This window comes from Amphiura filiformis, chromosome 4 (genome assembly GCF_039555335.1).
Source record: "Amphiura filiformis chromosome 4, Afil_fr2py, whole genome shotgun sequence".
In the NCBI taxonomy this organism is placed as follows: Eukaryota; Metazoa; Echinodermata; class Ophiuroidea; order Amphilepidida; family Amphiuridae; genus Amphiura; species Amphiura filiformis.
The window spans coordinates 40,077,895-40,101,360 of NC_092631.1; the positions used below are offsets into that span (position 1 = coordinate 40,077,895).

The following is a 23,466-nucleotide window of genomic DNA, read 5'->3' on the forward strand; positions in this document are numbered from 1 at the left end:
CTCGATTATTTCTGTATAAAATAGGTTACCATCATGATGAAGCGATGGTATGCCGGAATAAATTTGATGTTTTATCAGAGTTTCTTGTATTACAACGTCCTACGTTTTGTTTATCACGTTTAAAGGGATATTTCTGTCACCTAGTCATTATTTATGGAGATAGTTATGTACTGCTGATGACACCACGGCCTTGGAATCATAATTTCTACCAATGTTTATATCAATTTTAACCTGTGGATACATTTAATGTAAACATTACATATAACTCATCTCTTATGTGTTTTGAATAGTTTGGTGGAGGTGCGGGTGATGTTGAAAGATTCAGTACACCTAAACTGTATTATCTTAATATTTTCTAGTACTATTTCTGTGCTTAGCTGTATGTGGAAAAATCAACTCTGATCGACTAAATCATAATTCCGACACTTAGTGTGTCAATATTATTACTACAACAACTTGTTGAGACAGATAATACATAAATTCCTGCTTTCCATATCTTCTACAGAATACTGAATCAGCATTACAAAGTCTTCAAACTTTTCAGGCTACGGCTACTAACTATTTAAAATTTCAGGACGGACTGATTCTTTACCGTTTGATCTATATATATAAACTTTGTGGAATTATCCCTAATATCAGACTGGAAAAGTTTCAGCCATTTATAAATAAAAACGACACATCGATAACGTTGTTTTGATGTTTTAAAACATTTTAAGGATATCTTTGGATCGGATTAATATTTGCAAGAACTCATCATGAAGTTTGTAGTATTTAATCTTGTGCTGTGGGATATCGTATGCAAGGTCAGTGATTCTTAATGTTCTTAAAACTCCATCCCATTTGAAAATATATCCACAAAGTCACATTTAGATTGTTTTCAGGTTCGATAATAAATGACCGTCTGTATACATTGTAAAGATATTCTTAACATGGAATTCTACATAACATATTTGCCAACAGAGAAAACCTCTCGTACAAAGATAGCCTGAAAGCCTTAATTCAGGTTAGTATAGACCACTTGGCATGTGACGTCATTTCCCGCGAATTATGGCAATTTCCATTGGCCTTTACCCTGCAGTGTGCGTACGCATCGTAGCTTGCTAAGGGCACGTGTATTTTAAATCACCCGCCACATTTCATATAGTACAAGAAAGCCATTGAACAGTGTAGCGGATCGTTCAAGCATATCGATAGACGAGTCCCTCGCCTTTGTTGACAAACAGTGATGTCAAGTGGTCTATATAAAGCTTTAAAACGTTTCATATCACTTTGTAGATATTTTCAAACATAGCTACAAAAAAGATTGTGTATGTGAAAAAAGATATTGGCACATATTTATATAACAAGATATTGAGAAAAACACCAATGTTAGCTTGTGTTTGCTGTTTCTTTCCATCTATCTAACCAATGCATATTACAGTCTGCGGAATCGAATATTCAACAATCACCATTGTATTAAGCCAGACATTTGTGTTTACTTTTAATTATGTATATAGATGTTAAATTTTGTCGACTTTTACTCTCGCAATTAAATATCGGTATAACTTTTATTTATAATTCCAGTGCAGTGACATTGGAAGATACATGTACAAGTAGTCAATATATATTTTAGTTCACTTTTACTATTAGTTGTTGAGGAAACTATATTTATTGCTTGGCTTCAGTGGTGTATAAGGTTTCATTAAGGGTATACGACGTATTGTTGGTCGAAGCAACCAAAAAAATAAAATTTTCATTATCTGAATCAATATATTATTGAAAAATAACACTTTGGTGTTTTGCAAAAGTTCATTCTACAAATCATATATTTTGAAAACTTGCTTAACTTATTGTTGCTAATGAGTTATGTACATTTTACAAAAGTGTTGTTTTTCAGCCCTCTTTACAACATAACTCAAGAACCACATGACATACAGAAGTATATCTGTGATATTTGAATTCTTTTACACGCTCGCTATGAATTGAGCAATGCAATTGTTGCTAAAGCTCACTACCATTCGCAAGATGCTGTGAACTATTTTTCTGCTGCTTCGACCAACAATACATCGTATACCCTTAAGACACCGTTGTTTGCATTGATCATTAAATCGCAGTATTATAATTATATAACTTAATGATATTTGAAAAGACTTGTGATGGCGTAGGATTATTTATACACATGACGTTGGTGACTCTCATATTATTCCGTAGTGTGACAAACGTTAGACCCTCCCTCGGGTCCATGGAGAACGACTGGTAATGTAGATTATATAACATTAAATAAACCCGATACATGGACCCTTCCAATCTGTAGGCAAGTTGCCTTCCACTTCCCAGCATTTTGTGGGAATTCACTTCTACCGATCCTGGGTCAGACGGGTTTTCTATAACTTTGGTAGTTAGGGCTTAGTGGTGTGTTGGTATTAATATTTGGTGTGAAGTAGATGGTGGTTTTATTAGCTCTAATTATTTACCCAGTGATGGAACCGAGACTGTGGGACAGTCTAGACAAACGTTGGCCAAACGTACCTCGTTTATACAGGACAAAACGCCATGAAATTAGCACCCATGAAAAACCCAACAACCACACTCCCAACATAGTCCCGATGACCCGCTCACACTCACATTTAAACTATTCGACGCCCTAACGATAACTTTTGTTCAAAGAACCTCATCAATGTTTGGTGTGATTCCTTAAGGTGATCCGTCCGCCAATAAATAAATAAATATATAAATAAATAAATAAATAAAAACAAAAGAAATCAAAAGAAAACAAAAGAAAACAAAAGAAAACAAAAGAAAACAAAAGAAAACAAAAAAAAAAACTATAAAAACCGAAAAACAAACAAACAAACAAAACAAACAAACAGGACACTCATTCCGTCTCACTTTGTCACTACCTCTGCTTGTCTGTCTGTCTGTCTGTTTGTCTGTCTGTCTGTCTGTCTGTCTGTCTGTCTGTCAGTGTGTCTATGTCTCTCCATTTCTCTTTGTTCCGTGTCAGACTGTCTGTTTGTCTCTCTATCTCTCTCTTCTTCTTCTTCTTCTTCTCTCTATGTCTCTATGTCTAGTTAAAAACACCGGTAAACGTCCAATTTGAAACGTAATACTCTTTGTCTCTGCTTTTTGTGTATACATCTTCTAATTTGACATTTGATATCTTCCAAACGTTCCTCTCTTGAAGCAATATTTTATATAAATAGGTTTGTAGGTTATAAAGCAGTGAAATTAATAACTATAAGATTGTTTTGTTAGGGGATATATAATACACGTCAAGGATTATAATATTTACTTAACTTTGATACAGTTGAATTATAACGGGTTTGTCAAAATTAAAGGATATACGAGGGCGGACAATAAGTTTCCGCAGCATTTACTTCATTTCAAATGTCTCGCTACTGTTGACAATGTTAATAGTAATTGTTATGTAATTGTTATAGTATACGAGACCATATAACAGAAATTGCTGTAATAAAAATAGAAATATGAGCATGCGTCGATGGTATACGCATGATTAAAAGTACAAACAAATGTATGAAAAAAAGAAAATTTGATCAAAACCGCGCTAGTAAAATATGACTAAATACAATGTCTGGGGAAGAATAACGGTGTGAGTGATTTGCTAAAAAAATTCCATGCTAAAATTAAACGAACCTTTTGAAATTCAAATTTGTTATTCGATCTTCAACTTCTCTACGGGGTGCTGTTATGGTTACATAAACATGAATTTTGAAAACACTGGGTTCATTAAGAAAGAAATATTTGTGAGTTTACTATAGTGCGACCTCCTTTTAAATGATCAGTAGTTACCTAAGGCCTAAAACAAAAAAATGTTTGACTGGCGTAACTCAACCTTCCCTAAAATTAGCCCGACCCGAACTAAAACATATTAATATTTAAAAAAATAATTAACAAAAAAGCCTTTTTCAAACGAAATTTACAGCTTAAAAAGTATATATATATATATTTAAAAAATAAATAAATAAATAAATAAATAAATAAATAAATAAATAAATAAATAAATAAATAAATAAATAAATAAATAAATTAATGAATTAAAGAATCCCGACCTACCTACCATATTTTTTATGTTACGCCAATCAAACATTTTTAGGCCTAATCGAACCAGGTGGCATTTGTTAAATTTTGATGTTGATAAATCCTTCTACATAATTTCTTAGCTTTAATAAAGACGGTATTGTGTTTATACCAATGCCATCAGTATTTTGATTATTGCTATTATACACATTTTTTGAAAGACAAAGGTACAAAATTGACCTATCATGAAATGTCATCAACGTCAAGCTTGAGTGCAGATTTATCACGGTTGCGGGAACTTATTGTCCGCCCTCGTATAATACTATATTGAATTCATTCGTAATTTGCGCGTTGAAACTGATGATAATACTACATTATAAACTATACTTTTGTAGACTTAAGCTCTGGTTTGCCGGATTAATTAGATATATAACACGTTAGAAAAAATATAAGGGATATAATATCTATTTTATGAAGATTATGACAGCTATTTGTAAAGCAAGAGATGGGATTGACATAAATCACAGGGAAGTGCGTGAGGAATTATAAGCTCAAAGTCAGATTAATAATTAATCAACATGCTTTGAAAGTGTCCGGAAAAAAAATCTGGATCCTAAACTTAAGCTATTGATTTTGCTGAACACTATATTCCATTGACCGAATCTATACTTCTGATGCGTAGATGCTGTCGATCTTGCCGGAATGTCGACCCACCCGTCAAATTGGTCTCAAAGAAAAATTAAGAATGTGAAAGATTGGCTTTTACATATTTATAGCTAATTAAGCCTAAACTGGTGGATGTAGGCTTTGCTGCTGATCAATTCAAATAGCCGTCACAATAGAACGCATATCCACCAAATCTCGTGGAATATTGCTGGTACATGGTGTCAATGTTCCTTCAGATATCTTGGGTCATGTTCGATCCTGGGTTGACAGTGAGACATCCGTGTTGGAAATGTTATCAAGACTGCTAATTACCATCACATCATTGGCAAGTTTCTCATTACTAGACTTCCAAATGTTCAACGCACTTCAGCCAGGATAATTGCCTAGCATAGACAATTTGATTCCACTAATGAACTCGTTGCGCTCCACTGGCTCCCCATACAGCAAAGCATCATTTTAACAGTTCTCCTCTGGGGCTACAAAGCTCACCAAGAACTGCCTCCTTGTTACATCTGTGATTTGCTTCAGCCACAACCGGTTCATTGACAAGTGCGGTCATCATCATCATCTCCTCAGTTTCTTGAACTCAAAAACCATAGTGTGTCATTCGCAGACAGATCTTTCTCATGCTTTAGACCAAAAGAATGGAACAAACTTCACATCCATCTGCTCCAACAAGCCTATTTTCGAAAATTGATTTTTTGTATATTGTGGCGCCTTATAATTTTTGTAGTTGTAGTTGTTGTAGTAGTAGTAGTAGTAGTTGTTGTTGTTGTTGTTGTTGTTGTTGTTGTTGTTGTTGTTGTTGTTGTTGTTGTTGTTGTTGTATACACTATTCTGGGTACCATGGATAACACTGTCTGATTTATCAAGGATAAGGTAATATACACAAGTATTCTTATGCTAAGTGTAAATAATTGATTCCAATATCGAAAGTACGAAAAACAATCGCGATACTACGTGCGATATTATAACTTCGCGGTTTTCGATTTTATTGTGATGAAAATTTCGAAGCAATATCAAAATTAAAATATATATAGCTTATGTTCGCTATATCGTATCATTGGCTTGATCGGTTGTTTCATCGATTTACAACTTTGTTAAATTTAAACTCATTTAAGAATGATGCTTAACATGCTGCACCAGCAACACAGCCAAGAGCCAGCCAAGACGCATATCTTGACAGCTTACGTTCTCATATCAAAAGTTGTTTGGCCACTTCACCCTGTATATCAAGTGGGTTGTAGATTTTCTCTTATGGAATTTCCTCTCGTTGTGGTAAAGATAGAAGAAGGAAACGAAGGGAAACATTCTTGTTTTGTGTCGAATATTTCAAATCGTTTGTACTCTTATGCAGAATAAAATTAAAGGTGAGAAGGCCGTGTCATGGTATTTCCCTGTATATAAATCATAATGTATTCCGGTATATACGAGTAATTAAGTACCAAATACGTATATGCGAAATGCAAAACATTTCCTTTAAAGGGCAGGTCTATTGCAAAAACAAGTTTATCTCCATTCGAAGAGAATAATTATTACATTACAAGTTGACACTCGTTGCCATTTTTGTATTCGTATTTCTCCTGAAAAAAAAGAAAAGAAATTGTGTTGGTAAATTCTGCCTCGTACACCATTTTAAGGTCCTTCCCCCGCTCGAAGCAAACTTGATTTCCTTGGCAGGACACTGATGACGTCAAAGTAAATGAAGCTTAATCATTATATACACATGAGCCCTGGATATGAGCTCTTTTGACATTCAGTCATGTGTATAATATGCGACCTTGTTCCACGAGAAATCGGGAAGGTTCGAACAAAAGGCCATTGAAATTGTTTATTTGCATAATAAATACAATATCGATATACATCACGCTCAAATTCTAAAATTGCATGGTAAAATTGGTCTAAAATACTTTTTATTGTTTAGTCCAAATATTTCTCAAAAAGTTGATATACATTTGAATAGTAATATGTGATGCGATCAAGCAAAATCAGTCGGAACTCGGAAATATTGATTTTGAGATATAGCCAAATAAAGGAAATATTTCCTTTTGTTTCTTCTTGTTTTGGAAACTCTTTAATTGCTTTAATTAATCTTTGGAACTGGTTGTTCGATTTCAATGGGGTTTTCTGCAAAATCCAGCTTTGTAAATGTTTTTTACTATCCTGTAAGAAACTGAAAATTTATTATTGCCGAGTTCCGACTGATTTTGCTTGATCGCATCACATATCACAATTTACTAAAATATAAAAAAAGAAGCGGCTGATTTATCCATTTAAAAACCATTAAATTTGTAACACATCATTAGACTTTTTTTTCTGAGGACAACAACAGTATACGTTCTGTGCATTAGAGCGTATACAATCCCTTTTCTCAAAGCAGCCACATCTCATTTCATGACGTCGACTTTTTTCTAGGTCAAATCTGTCTCGTTTGAAGGAACTCACCGCTTAAGTTGTTTTTTGCGAAATATCAATTTTAAACGTCTTATTTTCTCAAAAAAGGAGTCATTTTCATTGTCTTCATAATATTAGCTTGCCAATGATATGATGTTGTCCTAGCAATATATATGACCTTTAAGTGCATTTATGTCAGCAGTTTATGCTAAAGAATACTAGTTTCTTTGTTTCAATTTCTTTTTCGGATTCGATTCTTTTCATGAGTTCAATATTCGGATCGTGGCAATGACCAGATTCTCATTGTGAGTTGATAATGAACAACATTTTACATGTTTACCAAAATGATAGGTACGTGTTGAAGATAACGCATAACGTGACGTGCTATTAAAATGCTAAGATCAAAAGTTGTTTGACCACTGCAGTATGTATAGGAAGTGGCTCAGGGTTTTTCTTCCCTTGGGTACCGTAGTTTATTTACTTATATTGAAAGTTGTATGAATTTCTATTTGCATCTAATAGTTGTATATACTAACAAATCCAAGCGAGATAAAGCCAATATACTATATACATTGCATGTTGATAATTGTTGTTTTTTTAAAGTTTTGTAAAATGTGTAACAGGGCCCCATGTTAGACCAGCTATTTCACTGAATAGGAATACCCTGGATTAATATGATTAAAATAAATAAATAATAAATAAATAAATAAATAAATAAATAAATAAATAAATAAATAAATAAATAAATAAATAAATAAATAAATAAATACATTATACGAATTTTTATTCAATAATGAACACATACATTTGGGCAACCAAAGCGGCATTATAAATCATTACATGAATAAATTACAAACAACATGAAAATGAACAGGAAGAATTAATTGATTTTGGTGAGCCTATTTCGCAGTCTCCAAATGATGTTGGTTCCAATCATGGAACTGACAGAAGCATACTTGGCAACAGGCAACAGCCTTGGAAACCCGTTTAGGGAAGCCAAGTTTCTTCAACCCACTTCGGAAACGGTGATGAATATGACCGAGTGACCCAATGACGAAGACAAGGATTTTACAATCAAATCCGCACAATGTGAGCAAGTTACAAAGAGGAGTATACTTCTGGAACTTTGTGTTGTAACTTTCCTCAATGAAAGCATCGAAAGGACAAGTTACTTCCAAAATGAAACACGTCATGTTTTCGTGATCATGAGAAATAAGTCTGGTTTTCTTGCTTGAATGTCCTGAAAGATGTTTGCGAATTCAATTTCATCCTCGTCATTCGTGATCAGGGCACCCGCGATGATCTTTTCACGGTAGATATCACACCTGTTGTATTTTTTAATTTTCTTTTCAATGATATTGATGATCCGGTTGTGTCTTGAAATATAATTGTAACGAAATTGCATGCATCCGTTTGCTACATGTGAAATTGTATCATATATATTTTTGCAAAGAGGGCACGACTTGCTGACCTGAGGAAACATTACATGGAGCAATGAATTTGATTCAGCGATTTGGAGTCTAGCTTTGGTGATAAACTTAATCAGGTCGACACTTAAATCACCATTCTTTAAATGCTCCATCGAACATGCATAATCTGCTTTCTCGAGGTCCGCAAGTCTTCCCTGTGATTCAAGATTTTTCCAGTTGCTTAGTTCAGTTTCAGTCAGTTTCTTTATGATAAAATGATAAATTACTTTGTGACAAACCATTATAGTTTCACCTGCCTTTATGGCATACGAAAAGTTTTCGTTGTTTGGTTTAACCAACTCGATGGCTAGTTTTGAGCAGATCTCGTTTAACTCAACCCAGGCTGACTTGCTCAAGCAAGTCTGAATATTTTTTGTGATGATACCATTTTCACCAGTTTCATACCCAGCAAAGTTTTTACCTTCATCATTAGTTTCTTTAACTTTTCTTTTTTGCATGTGCAGTTTCAGGGACTTTTCAGCAGTCTTCCGGACCACATCATCATCTGAATTCAACATCTGTACATATGACGCCACCTTTTAGCGAAATAAATACTAGATGGTTTTCGGATTCCAAGGCCTCCAGATGATTTTGGGACAAAAACATACTTGCGGTTAGAATTAGTATGTTGGCCTAACCATGATCTGGCATACTTGATTATTAAATCCTCCATTGCCGTCAAAGTTTTAAATGGTATAGGCAGAATGCTGAAAAATCCTTCAACTGTTGGAATGCATAATGTATTGATTGCTTCAAGTTTAAAGCAGATTGCAAGCGGAGCAATGTCGAGTTTTTGCAATAATTTTTTGAATTTTTGGAATAATTCTGACACTTGAAGAGTCCAATCACCCGTCATATTGATTGAATAACCGAGGTAAATAAATAAATAATTTAGATAGATAAGATAAGCGTCTACTGATCAGCGGTGTAAACGAAAACAAAAAACGAAGACAAAAAGGAACAGACGCATACACAAAGAGGAGAAAGGAGATCTTGTTTGGAGTATCGGTAACGTTATTTGAGTGTCTCGTGATCAATCAAGGGACAAAAAAGCCAGGCCTATTGCCACGAGGGAAATATAAATTTCATAAATTTGATTAAGATATAAATTTACCGTTACTTTAATAGAGAAGTGCTTTAATACGTAGCAGTATCCATCACGTCAATTAGGGCCGTGAAAGGGAAATGCAGCTAGAACTGACCAGCACATACTAATACATTCAGGGGACTCGTTACAACATCTTTTGCAGCATGTTCCTGAACAGGTGTGATTTTATATCCGCTCCGAATTACAGAACACTCAACGACACATATTATTAAGTAACCACTATCGAAACTCCATAGGCTCAATTAATCTTTATATCTTAATTAAAGTGTATTACTTAGCTTGAGTATTCTCTTTACGGATCAGCTTTAAGATACCTCATTTCACCGTTTCACTCAAGTGTTAGAATCTTTTTTTGATACATCCTGTAAATGCTGAGCTTGACTTTAACAAAGAACATCAAAGCGTCTTGTGATTCATTGTATTCACCTTCACTTACAACATGGCTGTCGTTGTTTAAGGCTATTTCTTGCTTTGAGTCAGCAAAAAGCGTCAAGTGAAATAAGTTTCTTGTGCTTGTTGTGTGAAATAAGTTTCCTAAGCTGAATTTATACTCCATCCTCAGCGACGAGCATTTGGTATTTGCCCAATAAGGTAGGGTACTTTTCCAACGCAACACAAAGTTTAAAAAAATACGTTACTGTAGCAACAAGCATTTTGAATCTGAATCATTTTTAGCATGGCGTATACTGTGTAAATTCAACATGCTAATAACAACAGCATTTATAATTATCGATGTTGAAGAAATATCGTATTAGTGGATTTTTAAGTATATATTTTAAATCGTATATAGGGTCTAATTACGTATGCGTTGTCACGTTCAATCTTCTATATTTGAGTCCTTGTTATGTCATGTTTGTAGAAAATTCAATTTCACTTATTCCTTTAATGAAACTATAATTACATATGACTATAATGCTTCAATGACAGTCACATTGAACATAAATGACATATAAAGACGGCGCCATATAACGCAATAAGGTGTCTATGAGCAGGTCGGGTTTTGACATGCTTGCAAAAGTCATACAAATCGTATAAATTTCATTCAAAATAATGTAGAATACAATACAATACAATACAATACAATACAATACAATACAATACAATACAAAGAGCATTTGCGCCATTTCCATAAGGCTCAGAGCGCTTACAAAATACCTTAATACTACAACTTAAAACTACATTTTGAAGGTGCATCTTAACAATAATACAAATTACAATATCAATAAGAACATGTTATGGGAACAAATAAGTTTTAAGCGCTTTTTTGAATGCATTTGTTGATGAAGATTGTCTAATATAGACAGGTAGCTTATTCCACTCTTTTGATGCAAAAACTGTAAAAGTTCTATCACCAGCTAAGACTCTAGTCATGGGATAGTCAAGGCGAAGATAATCATCGCAAGATCGGAGTTGTCTCTTTGGAACATACAATGATAGGCAATTTGACAAATATGTTGGTCTTTGGTTGTGAAGACATTTATATACAAGCAAAAGTAATTTGAAAATGATCCTTTGGCGTATTGGAAGCCAATGAAGTGATTTCAAAAGTGGACCCGCTGAGTGTTTTCGGTCGACTTCAAATACAAGACGTGCTGCCCAGTTTTGAAGACGTTGTAGACGAATAATATGAGTGGATGGTGATGAGGATAGAAGGCCATTACAATAGTCAAGACGAGAAAGTATCAATGAACGTGTGGCATGATGACATGTAGGTTGGTCGATATATTTCCTAATTCTAGCGATGTTTCGAAGATGAAAGATAACAGATTTGCTAACATTTGTAATATGAGAAGACATAGTCATGTGAGTATCGAAGAAAGCACCCAGATTCCTAATGGTCTTTGCAGATTCGATGCGTTCATTTCCAATAGATACAGTTATATTAGGTGGCAAATGTTTGTTATAATAATATGGTGATGCAGCTATAAAGAATTCTGTTTACTATCATTTAACGACAGTTTGTTTGCAGTCATCCAGTTTTTTATATCCAATATACAATTTTGAAGTCGAATTATTACACTGTCAAGATCGCCCGGCACTTTGGGATTAAATGATACATATAACTGTGTATCATCGGCATAAACATGATGAGAAACATTATGATAATTTGCAATGTCACCAACTGGAAGGGTGTACACAGTGTAGCCAACAGGTCCAACTACAGAGCCTTGTGGCAAACCAAACTGCGAGATAATTGGTTCTGAGAGTTGACCTGCTATATCCACTTGGGTAGACCAATCAGCAAGATATGAACGAAACCAGTTTAGTGCGGGTCCTTTGACACAAATTCGTTGAGAAAGACGAGAAATTAAGATGTTATGATCAATTGTGTCAAAGGCAGCTGACAAGTCCAATAATACAAGAAGAACAGCTCTGTTAGCATCAATTGAAAACATAATGTCATTTTTACTTTTATAAGTGCTGATTCAGTGCTGTGCAGTGGTCTGTATGCTGATTGGTAAGGATCCGCAAGGTGGTTTAAATCCATATGTTCTGTAAGACGTGAGCATGCAATTTTTTCAATTAATTTGCCAACAAAAGTTATGTTGGCAACAGGTCTGTAGTTTTTGAGAACATTTTGATCCAGAGTTGGCTTTTTAAGAAGCGGCCTTATAATTGCAGAATGAGCTCCTTTTGGAAAAACTCCGGTAGAAAGAGAGACATTAACAATATCGGTTAGCACTGGAAGAAGTTGAGGTAGATTCTTGTCTTTGAGGTACCATGTTGGGATGGGATCCAACCGACTGGTTTTGCTTGGTGATGACATGATGATTTTCAATATTTCTTCATCAGTAGTTGGCCTAAACACTTCAAGTGGTGGAATATTTTCACAAGAAGCCTTTATCTGCTTGACATGTTAAGTATGTGTACTGAGATATGGCCTTTATTAAAACACTTGATCCTGGCGAAGTAGTCTCCACAATACACAGAGCCATGCTATACGTCTTCTAATGCAATAACTTGATTTCAAGAATAATAATTGAGGAGCATACACATAATAACAACACATAATTTAACTAAAGTTTTATAACCCATATAGGTTTCCGATCGAAGAGTAAAATATAAAGTGAAATGAAATATGTGTTATTTAGTGAACGTGAAGCACCGTATATGCGGAACTTAAACACAATAAAGGCCCTCAAAATACTTTCTCCTCAATAGCATACATTTATACCTTATTCTTCAATCTGTATTGAGTTGACAACAGAGTTCTGATTTTGACGATATACCGCTTTCGTTGCGAGCTTTTGATGTTTAATTCTTAAATCAGCCGTCATTAAAATGATTGATTCTGACAGTTACTCTACAGTAAGAACGCCGTTTGAAAAAGTGCCATGCACTCAGTTTCTAGGTATACATATTGACTAGAATATCACTTGGTACAAACATATTGATAATATATGTCGGTATCATTAATAAATTAAAAACTTCCTCCGTCATGAGGCGCTACATACATTGTATTGCTCTTTAATATTACCGTATATCAACTACCGTAAAATCTCGTCTACAAGCATATAGAATGCTTATGATGAAAGCTAAATTAATCCAGGCGCCATCCAGCGACAAATATGTAACATTTTTGAGTTTGAGCAAATACATTACCTATACAAACATATACAAAAAAATTCTATTTAAAGACCAATTTGTTGTTCATGCATATTTACGGCTGGTTCGTATTAATTAAGCTTTCATCAATAACCCTATACTTATATGCTTGTAGATGATCTTTTTTGTAATGACCTTTATAAAATACAAAAGAGGGCACTTCGTATTATTAGTGCAGATTGCTGATCAGATACAATACGTTAAGTGTCAGGGGCATGTATACATTTGAACTTCATTTTTTTTTAAATGACAATAGACTTTTACCGAGTGGATTTGATGATTTGTTTATAAAACAGTATAAGATTCATGACTTAAACACCAGAAATGAAGATAATAACAGCATTTCTAACTAGCGAATACGCAATATGGCATTAGTGGATTTTTAAGTATTTTAAACCAAATATCTCTACTAAGATATAATTGCGTATGCGTTGTCACGTTCTATCTTCTATTGAGTCCTTAATTAAGCTGAACATTATCATGTCATGTTTGTAAAGATTCAATTTCTCTTATTCATTTTATGAAACTATAATTACATGACTATAATGCTTCAATGACAGTCACATTGAACATAAATGACAGCGCTTTTTACACAGTCAGGTGTCTATGAGCAGGTCGGGTTTCGACGTGCTTGCAAAAACCATACGATTCGTATTATAATACATTTCATACAGAATAATGTAGAAGCCTTGATTCGCTTGATATGTTTAGTGTTTGTACAGAGATGTAGTCTTTATTCAAACACTTGATCCAGGTGAAGTAGTCTCCACAATACATAGCAGCATGCGTTACGTCGTGTAATTGATTGCAAGGGAAATAACAAAGAGGAATGCACACAATAACAACAAATAATAATTTAACTAAAGCTTTATAACACAGATAGACTTCCGATCGAAGAGTAAATAAGAAGTGAAATGAAATATAATGTTTTATATAGTCAATTTGGAGCACTATATCATGGTACCTAAACGCTACTTAAGGCTACATGCTCTTTTTGGTTGAAATTTTTGGCGGGAAATAATCCCGCCAAAACATTAAAATAATCTTTTCCCACAACTAAATATCATAGTCAGGAAATTAATGATGCATCTGGTATGCTGCCCTCCCATGACAAAAGGAAGTATGGGACAATTTTTTCAAAATGCCTTTTTTGGCTTAAATGAACTGTTTATACCCCTAACTTTTTGTTTAATAAAAGTTTGGCTAAGTTATATCTTCAAAAAGTAGGTAAATCGAAAAAATAATACTTGCTTCCTCAGATTTGTACACACAAAATATAGGGCATTTGGCGAAAAACCACCACAAAAGGAAGCATGGGACATATAATTGGACAATTGTGATGATTTTATGTAAATAATTAATCATTGTTTTAAGGAAATTGGTACTAGTTGATAAGGTTCACTAATTTAACATACAAGAACCCCATATAGTATGAATATTACGTAAAATATTTAATAAATCAAGGAAAATCTGGTTTTTGCGCCATATCTCAATAACATCAATTTGTCCCATACTTCCTTTTGTCATGGGAGGGCATAATACTTAGTTGCAATTATCCCAGAAAATTCTTGATTTGTTTTTACAGAGTCTTGAATTGTCGATGTTTTTGATCAAAAACATCACTCGGTGTATTTTGAAACTCGAGGCATTAACTCTTCTCAAATTAGCCCCAAATCATAATTTATTATATGCACGTGTAGCAAACACCAATGGGAATAATTGGACGTTGTTTGCGGAGCCTAAATTTGGTTTGATTTTATTTCACAATAATTTCCTTTTTGGATTTCCAATTTAAATTCATTGGTATGTGATATTTTGAATAAATAAAGAGTACGCTTACCTTTCTGCAACACTTCCCGGTATCATTAAGCATCTGCTGATAACCAACATTTTAGCTGAAAACAGCCCCTTCCTATCATTTTTGAACAAAATATGGTTCAAAAGTTCGTACACTACGCGTATATAATGGCATAGCGAGGTAATGAAGAGAGCTATTTACGGTGGGGTATCTATTGTAAGCTATTAGGGTAGGCCTATAGTATATCTTCCCGCAAGTGACAAGATGTGTCAAGCAGGTGCATACATAAGGGCGGTATATTCAAACGGTATAGTCTGGATCATTGAGTATCGATTGCGCACGTATACAGTAACACGGATGTGTGTGGTCCTCCCAGGTTTTGACATGAATTACAAATGACGTCGTGAGTAACCCAGCGTTTTCATTTTATCATTACAAAATTAATCGTCGTTTATCTCGAGTCCTAAGAGTCGTACCAGTTCAATTCATCAAAATTAATTTGTATTAAATGAAAAACAAACAGACAGGTAGAGTCATATGTCTTTCTATGACTGTATTCCTACCAAAATCTGATTTTCAATACACTAGAAACGTGTTGATATGTATATCTTTGAAAATCGCCGAATGTTAACCACAGTCACCGTGGCACAGTAGGCATCTTTAGCATTCATAGTGCAATTGGCAGTGGTTCGAACCCTGGTGAAAATTTTAGTATTTTTATTCTTTTTACTAATGCGCTGTGCCGTTTTTCAAACACGCCCCTGAATAAAATTGATGGGCAAGTACCCTTAAAGGTCCTTAAAATACCTTTTCCTCAATAGAATACATTCAGACCGTATTCTTTAACCTGTGCTTTCGTAACCTGTGGTTGCGCAACCTGAGCTTTTGATGTTTAATTCTTAAAGCAGTCGTCATAAGCAATGTGGACCGATGTGAGATAATATGCATTGCCTTTTTTGCGTCTCGTCATCAGTTCTCCTTCGTAATACATCTTAACATGTATTAGCACTTCCTCTAGCCGCACACAGGCTCGGCAAGATTCAGGTTCCGACCCTGGTTCCGAAGAGCTGCGCTTGTCAGATTTATGTCAATTGTTTTCGGTAACACAGAGATTTGTTAAGGTGCTCTAAAAACTGAATTGAAGGAAAGGTTTTTTTTCAGAACGATTGTGACGTTGTGGTTTTTCTTATTGATATTTGACACCTGGAATGTATGAAAGGTACTTAACCACTATGAACCCTATGGACAGCCGTTTAGGCCAAATGGGTCTCAAACCACACAAGGGTCTCAAAAGTACAATAAGGTCTCAAAAACAAAAAAAAGTCTCAAAAACAGAGAAAGATCTCAGAAACAGAGAAAGGTCTCAAAAACAGAGAAAGGTCTCAAAAACTGAGAAAGGTCTCAAATCAAGATGCGACCTCCTTTTAAATGATCAGTAGTTACCTAATTGAACCTGGTGGCATTGGTTAAATCTTGACGTTGATAAAGCCTTCTACAATGGAAGATATTCGACATGATTTCTTAGCTTTGATAAATACAGTACAGGTCTACAAATAGTATACTTGTAGCGTCAACCATGTGTTATAATTGGTCTACAAAATCGCCAGATTCCATACTTTTAGTCTCACATTATTTGGATTTTATTCCAATGCCTCAATTTGGTTCGTTATTTTATCCACTACGTTTCACCATAAATCACACTTATCATGAAATGTCATCAACGTCAAGCTTGAGTGCAGATATATAATGGTTGCGGGAACTTATTGTCCGTACTTCGTATAATACTATATAGAATTAATTCGTAATTTGCGCGATGAAACCTGTATGATAATATCATTTTCTAAACTATATTTGTGTAGACTTAAATTCTGGTTTGCCGGATTATTTGGATATATAACACGTCTGAATATTTTATGAAGATTATGACAGCTATTTGTAAAGCAAGAATTGAGATTGAAATAAATCACAGGGAAGTGCGCGAGGAATTATAAGCTCAAAGTGAGATTAATAATTAATCAATAAGCTTACAAAGTGTCCAGAAAAAAACAAAACACTTAAGCTATTGATTTTGCTGAACACTTTTCCATAGCCCGAATCTATATACTTCTGATGCGTAAATGCAATCGCTCTTGCCGGAAATCCCAAAGGGGCTCAAAGAAAAAGAAGAATGTGAAAGATCGTGTTTTACATATTCATATATAGTTAATTATGCATACAATGTTGACTGGCAGCTTTGCTGCTGACCAATTGAAATCGCCGTCACGTTAGAACTGCCGTGTCAATGTTCCCCTATAAAACCCTGTTAGAAATCTTGGGGTCATGTTCGATCCTCGGTTGACAATGAACTCCCATGTTGCAAATGTTATGAAGACTGCCATAGCATCTCATCAACATTAGCAGGGCTCGTAAAATACTTACAACATAAGCAGCCAAGGTAGCCGTGCACACACATGCCACCAGCAGATTGGACTATTTATACACGTACAACAGCCTTTTGACTGGCATTAGCAAATTTTTCATCACCATACTTCCTTAGCCAGGATCATTGTCAAGCGGAAAAATTTGACTGCATAAATGAACTCGTTAAATGAACCACTGGCTCCCAATACAGCAACGTATATATTATTTTCAAAGTTCTCCTTTGGTGCTACAAAGCTCGCCACGAATTGTCTCCTTGTTGCATCTCTGATTTGCCACAACCAGTTCATTGACAACTGCGGTCATCAGCATCATCTCCTCAGTTTCTTGAACTCAGAACCCACAGTGTTTCATTCGCAGACATATCTTTCTCATGCTTTGGACCAGAAGAATGGAACAAACGTCACATCCATATTAGATATGCTCAGAATGTTGGCATTTTCAAGAAGCTGCTAAAAAGCTATCTGTTCCAACAATCCTATTTCGTGTGTTTGCCTTTCAGCGCCTTTGACTACTTTTGTATATCAATTTTTGTTGTAGTTGCTGTTCTTGTTCTTGTTGGCATTTCAATTAATAACAAACTCATTGCAGCAAGTTCTGATCAGACTAACACGTGGCTGTTAGTATACAATACCCTGGGTATCAGGGAAAAAACACCGTATGATTTATCTAGGATGAAATAATACTCATAATATTCTAAAGTATAACAGCAAGAAAGAAAATAATGAAGAAAGGAAAAAGGAAGAAGGTAAGAAAGCAGGCAAAAATGGGAAATGAATGTATAGGAAGGAATCAAGGCTGTCACACATTAACAAACTATCTAAACCAGTCTATTAAATCCAGACACACTACAATGACCATCTACCTTGCTCCTTCAGACCCATGAAATGATTTCCCCAATTATCTGCCTTGTCCCTACATATAGATCAACTCTTGTCAAAGGTAAAGGAATTGGAATTGGTGACAGGTTTATAGATAAACAAATTGGAGTTGATGACAAGTTTGAGACCAGGACGGTTGGTTATAAGAGCACACCTCCTACTTATAAGAGCATTTTGGTGGGTGCTACTATAGTTTGTAAGAATATTCGCGGCTCACGCCGCTCATACTCTTACTACTACTTATTGCCCTTGCTTCCAATATCGGAAGAAAAAAGATTTTGAGAGACTACGTGCGATAAATACCTTCGTGGTTTTTGATTTTTCGAAATGTTGATGAAAATTCCAGGCAAATATGTATTAAGGTACTACCGGTATATATATAAAACTTAAATGTTGCAAACGTTCACCAGATAGTGTCATTGGCTTGATCGTTCGCCTCATCGATTAACCACTTTGATAATTTGAATTCATTCAGGAACTGTAGCTAACATAATGAACCATTAACACGGTCAAGACGTATAACGTGACAAACGTGATATTAAGGTACTGAGATCAAATGGTGTTTAGCCACTCCATCCTGTATATCAAGTAGCTTTGGCGGTTTTCTTCAGCCGACGTTTAATCGGGGATAGTACAAAAGAAGAAGCGAAGGGAACTTTCCTGTTTTACGTCGAAGATTTCAATATTGTTTATATTATTATGTACAGTAGAGTTAAAAGTGAGAAAGGGCGTGATATTTTCCCTTTACATAAACTATTCTCAAATCACATTGTATTGCTCTCTATAAGTACACAATAAGTTATGATAAAGAATACTAGTTTTTCTTAGTTTCAATTTCTATTTCGGATTCGACTCTTTTCGTGAATCAATATTGGGATAGTGTCAATGACCAGAAAATGAACTACATTTTGCATGTTTACCAAATGGAAGGTCAGCATATGATAGGTACGTGTTGATGATGACGCATAACGTGACGTGCTATTAAAATGCTCAGATCAAAATGGTTCGAACACAGCACCTTTTATATCAAGTGGCTTAGGGATTTTCTTTCTACGGCGTCCCCTCTTGTAGTTTATTCAGTTACTTTTTTGTATGTATTTCAATTTGCATATAATAGTTGCATATATTGATATTAAAATGCAAGCGAGATAAAACCAACGTATGTACTCTATATGTTGGTACTAGTTGCTTTTAAAATTTTGTGAAATGTGTAGCAGGGCCTTATGTTAGACCAGCTATTTAGCTGAATTGAAATAAGTAAATAAATGCACGGGAGAAATATGATACGACGTACATAGCAGTAACTTTATTTATATCAATTATTGCTAGCTTTCGACAATATCATAAATAAATAAGTAAATAAATAAATAATTTAATTAATTAATAATTTAATTAATTAATTAATTAATTAATTAATTACTAAGGGACAAAAAAACCAGGCCTATTGCCAAAATTTACCGTTACTTTAACAGAGAAGTGCTTTAATACGTAGCAGTATCCATCACGTCAAAAAGGGACGTGAAAGGGAAATGCATCCAGAACTGACCAGCACATATTAATACATTCACGGGACTCATAACATCTTCTGCAGCGGCAGCGTATTCCTGAACAGGTGCGATTTTATATCCGCTCCGAATTACAGAACACGACAGATATTTATCAATATTAGTTTGTATTATGGGTATTCTTTTTACGGATCAGCTTTAAAATACCTCATTTCACTCTTTTTCGTAAATCATGTGTTAGAATATTTTTTGATATATCCTGTAAATCCATAAACCTGACTTTCCCAACGCAACACAAACCTGAAAAAATATGTAATTTTTCAACAAGCATTTTGAACCTTAATCATTGTAGTGTGGTGTAGGATACCATTAATGTTACAATTCGACATGCTGATAATAACAGCATTTATAATTAGCGATTTTTAAGAAATATCGTATTAGTTGATTTTTAATTATTTTAAACCGTATATATCTACTTGGGTCTAATTACGTATTCGCTGTCACGTTCTATCTTCTATATGTGAGTCCTTAATTAAGCTGAAAATTATCATGTCATATCTGTAGAGATTCAAATCCTCTTATGAAACTCTAATTACATGACTATAATGCTTCAATGAGTGTTGCATTGAACACAAATGACATACAAAGACGGCGCTTTTTACACACTCAGATGTCTATGAGCAGGTCGGGTTTCGACGTGCTTGCAAATGCCATACGACTCGTATACATTTCATAGAAAATATTGTAGAAGCCTTTATCCGTTTGACATGTTAAGTATTTGTACTGAGATATGGTATTTAATAAAACACTTGATCCTGGCGAAGTAGTCCCCACAATACACAGAAGCATACTTTACGTCGTCTAATGCAATAACTTGATTCCAAGAAGAATAATTGAGGAGATAATTCACGCAATAACAACAAATAATTTAACTACAGTTTTATAACCCAGATAGGTTTCCGATCGAAGAGTAAAATAAAAAGTGAAATGAAATATATGTTATTTAGTCAACGTGGAGCACCGTATATGCGATACTTAAACATTAAAGACCCTTAAGATACTTTCTCCTCAATAGCATACATTTACACCTTATTCTTCAACCTGCATTGAGTTGACAACAGAGTTCTGATTTTGACGATATACCGGTTTCGTTGCGAGCTTTTGATGTTTAACTCTTAAAACAGCCGTTGTTATTAAGGATTGGTTCTGACAGGTAATCTACAGTAAGAACGCTGCTTGAAAAAGTGTCAAGTACTAAGTGTCTAGGACTACAAATTGACCAGAATATCACTAAGGAAAGAACACATTGATAATATTGTGAAAACATGTTCAAGAAATATCGGTATGCATTAATAAATTATAAACTTCCTCCATCATGAGGAGTTGTATACATTGTATTGCTCTTTAATATTACCGTTATATCAACTATGGTATTTTTAAGCTTGTTCATCATTCTCATCATATAAATGATCTTTTTGAAATACAAAAGAGGGCACTTCGTATTATTAGTGCAGATTGCTGATCAGATAGAATACGTTAAGTGTCAGGGACATGTATACATTTGAACTTGTGTGAACAGTGAACTTTTACCACGTGTCTTTGATGATTTGCTTATAAAACAGTCTAAGATTCATGACTTAAACCCCTAGAAATAAAGATAATAAAAGCATTTATAATTATAGCGAATAAGCAATATCGCATAGTAGTGGATTTGTAAGTAGCCTATTTTAAACCAAATATTTCAACTTAGATTTAATTACGTATGCGTTGTCACGTTCTATTTTCTTGAGTCCTTAATTAAGCTGAACATTATCATGTCATGTTTGTAGAGATTCAATTCCTCATATTCCTTTTATGAAACTATAATTACATGACTATAATGCTTCAATGACAGTCACATTGAACATAAATGACATATAAAGACAGCGCTTTTTACATAGTCAGGTGTCTATGAGCAGGTCGGGTTTCAACGTGCTTGCAAAAACCATTCGATTCGTATTATAATACATTTCATACAGAATAATGTAGAAGCCTTGATTCGCTTGACATGTTTAGTGTTTGTACAGAGATATGGTCTTTAATCAAACACTTGATCCAGGCGAAGTATTCTCCACAATACACAGAATCATGCGTTACGTCGTGTAATACAAGAACTTGATTGCAAGCGAAATAACAAAGCGGAATGCACACAATAACAACAAATAATTTAACTAAAGCTTTATAACCCAGATAACGACTAAATAAAATGTAAAATTAAATATAATGTTATATGTGACCATCCACCAGAACTGTGCCCGGATGTCTCCAGTGCCACTATTGAGATATGCTCCATTGAACTTAACAATAAACAATAGGAAACAAAGGATTTATTGACTGTTTTATTGATTTTCACTACTTAAATGTCAAGTAATATAGACATGTCATGCATCATTTTAAAGCTAATTTCAAGCAGAATATTTTGGTTGAATATCTCAAAAATGATGATTGGCGACTTCAGGGCTCAGTTGTGCTGGATGGTCACATTATAGTCAATGTGGAGCACCGTATCCATGGTACATAAACGTTATAGATTCTTAAAATACTTGTTCCTCAATGGAATACATTCAAACCGTATTCTTTAACATGTGCGTTCACAACCTGAGCTTTTGATGTTTAATTCTTAAGGCGTGAGGTATGGGCGAACTTGAAGTACAGGTATCTGGAGAGGGGAAGCAACGAGTTACCCCAAATCACAGCGGCAGGTAGTCGCTGGGCCGCCAAGTGCGAATATCTGTTTATTTTGGAAGGTTCGTGTTTGTTTTAAATTTTGGGGCGTTTTACAAATATTTGATATTTCTGGTGATATTTCAAAAAAGCGACATGCCAAAGACAACTCTTTGGGCACATAGTTTGTTATAGTTATTGCAGTTCTGTTCCACATACCTAAGTTACCATTTGCTTTGGTGATTTACTAATATTATATATTTTGTGACTGCAATTTGGGGTTTTCAATGCGTTTTAAGCTTATCATGAAATTAACGCGAATATAAAGTCACGCTGCTTTTAAAATTCTTACCTGATCGTCGGCTTTTGCAGGCAACATAATGCAGATTGGCTCACGATAGATGTCGTATTCCTCTATGTGGGTCACTTGATGATAAAATTACTTTTAATTCCTTGTAGCAACATACAAATTTGCGTTTTGAAACCGGATCTCGAACTGATTTTGGGACAGCCATAGACTTCAGCGCCGTATCAAATCTCATAAAAAGGCAACGACTGGCGAGTATGTTTTATGTTTCCCGTACGAAAGCTTGCGTCAACATCTATACTATACTACTTTGGAAACATTGACCTTTGACCATTATTTGTAAGTGCCCTGATATATATGACCTTGGTATGTAGACTTGATTGGGTACAGTAAAATCATCACTTTACTGAGTTGTTTAGCACCTGGTCAGTAGATAATCCTACAGGGATACAGTCAGCATGGTCAGTAGATTAACACGGTGTGTGAGCATGGTGAAAGGCCCATTATTGATTAGGCGCGGATATTAAAGGCACAAGTCCTTTGCGTGCATAGCAGAAAATTATAATAGAATGTTTGGAGTTTTCTAACTAAAAT

At 34.7% G+C, this 23,466-nt stretch overlaps 1 protein-coding gene across 1 annotated transcript in view; it reads left to right on the top strand.

The window, feature by feature from the left end:
- The first annotated feature begins 696 nt into the window (after nt 1-696).
- LOC140150896 (secretin receptor-like) overlaps nt 697-23,466 on the top strand; it is a 474,785-nt gene continuing 452,015 nt past the window's right edge. The window contains 1 exon segment of the mRNA XM_072173058.1: nt 697-803. Coding sequence (XP_072029159.1) covers nt 756-803 — 48 coding nt within the window. The 5' untranslated portion in view covers nt 697-755.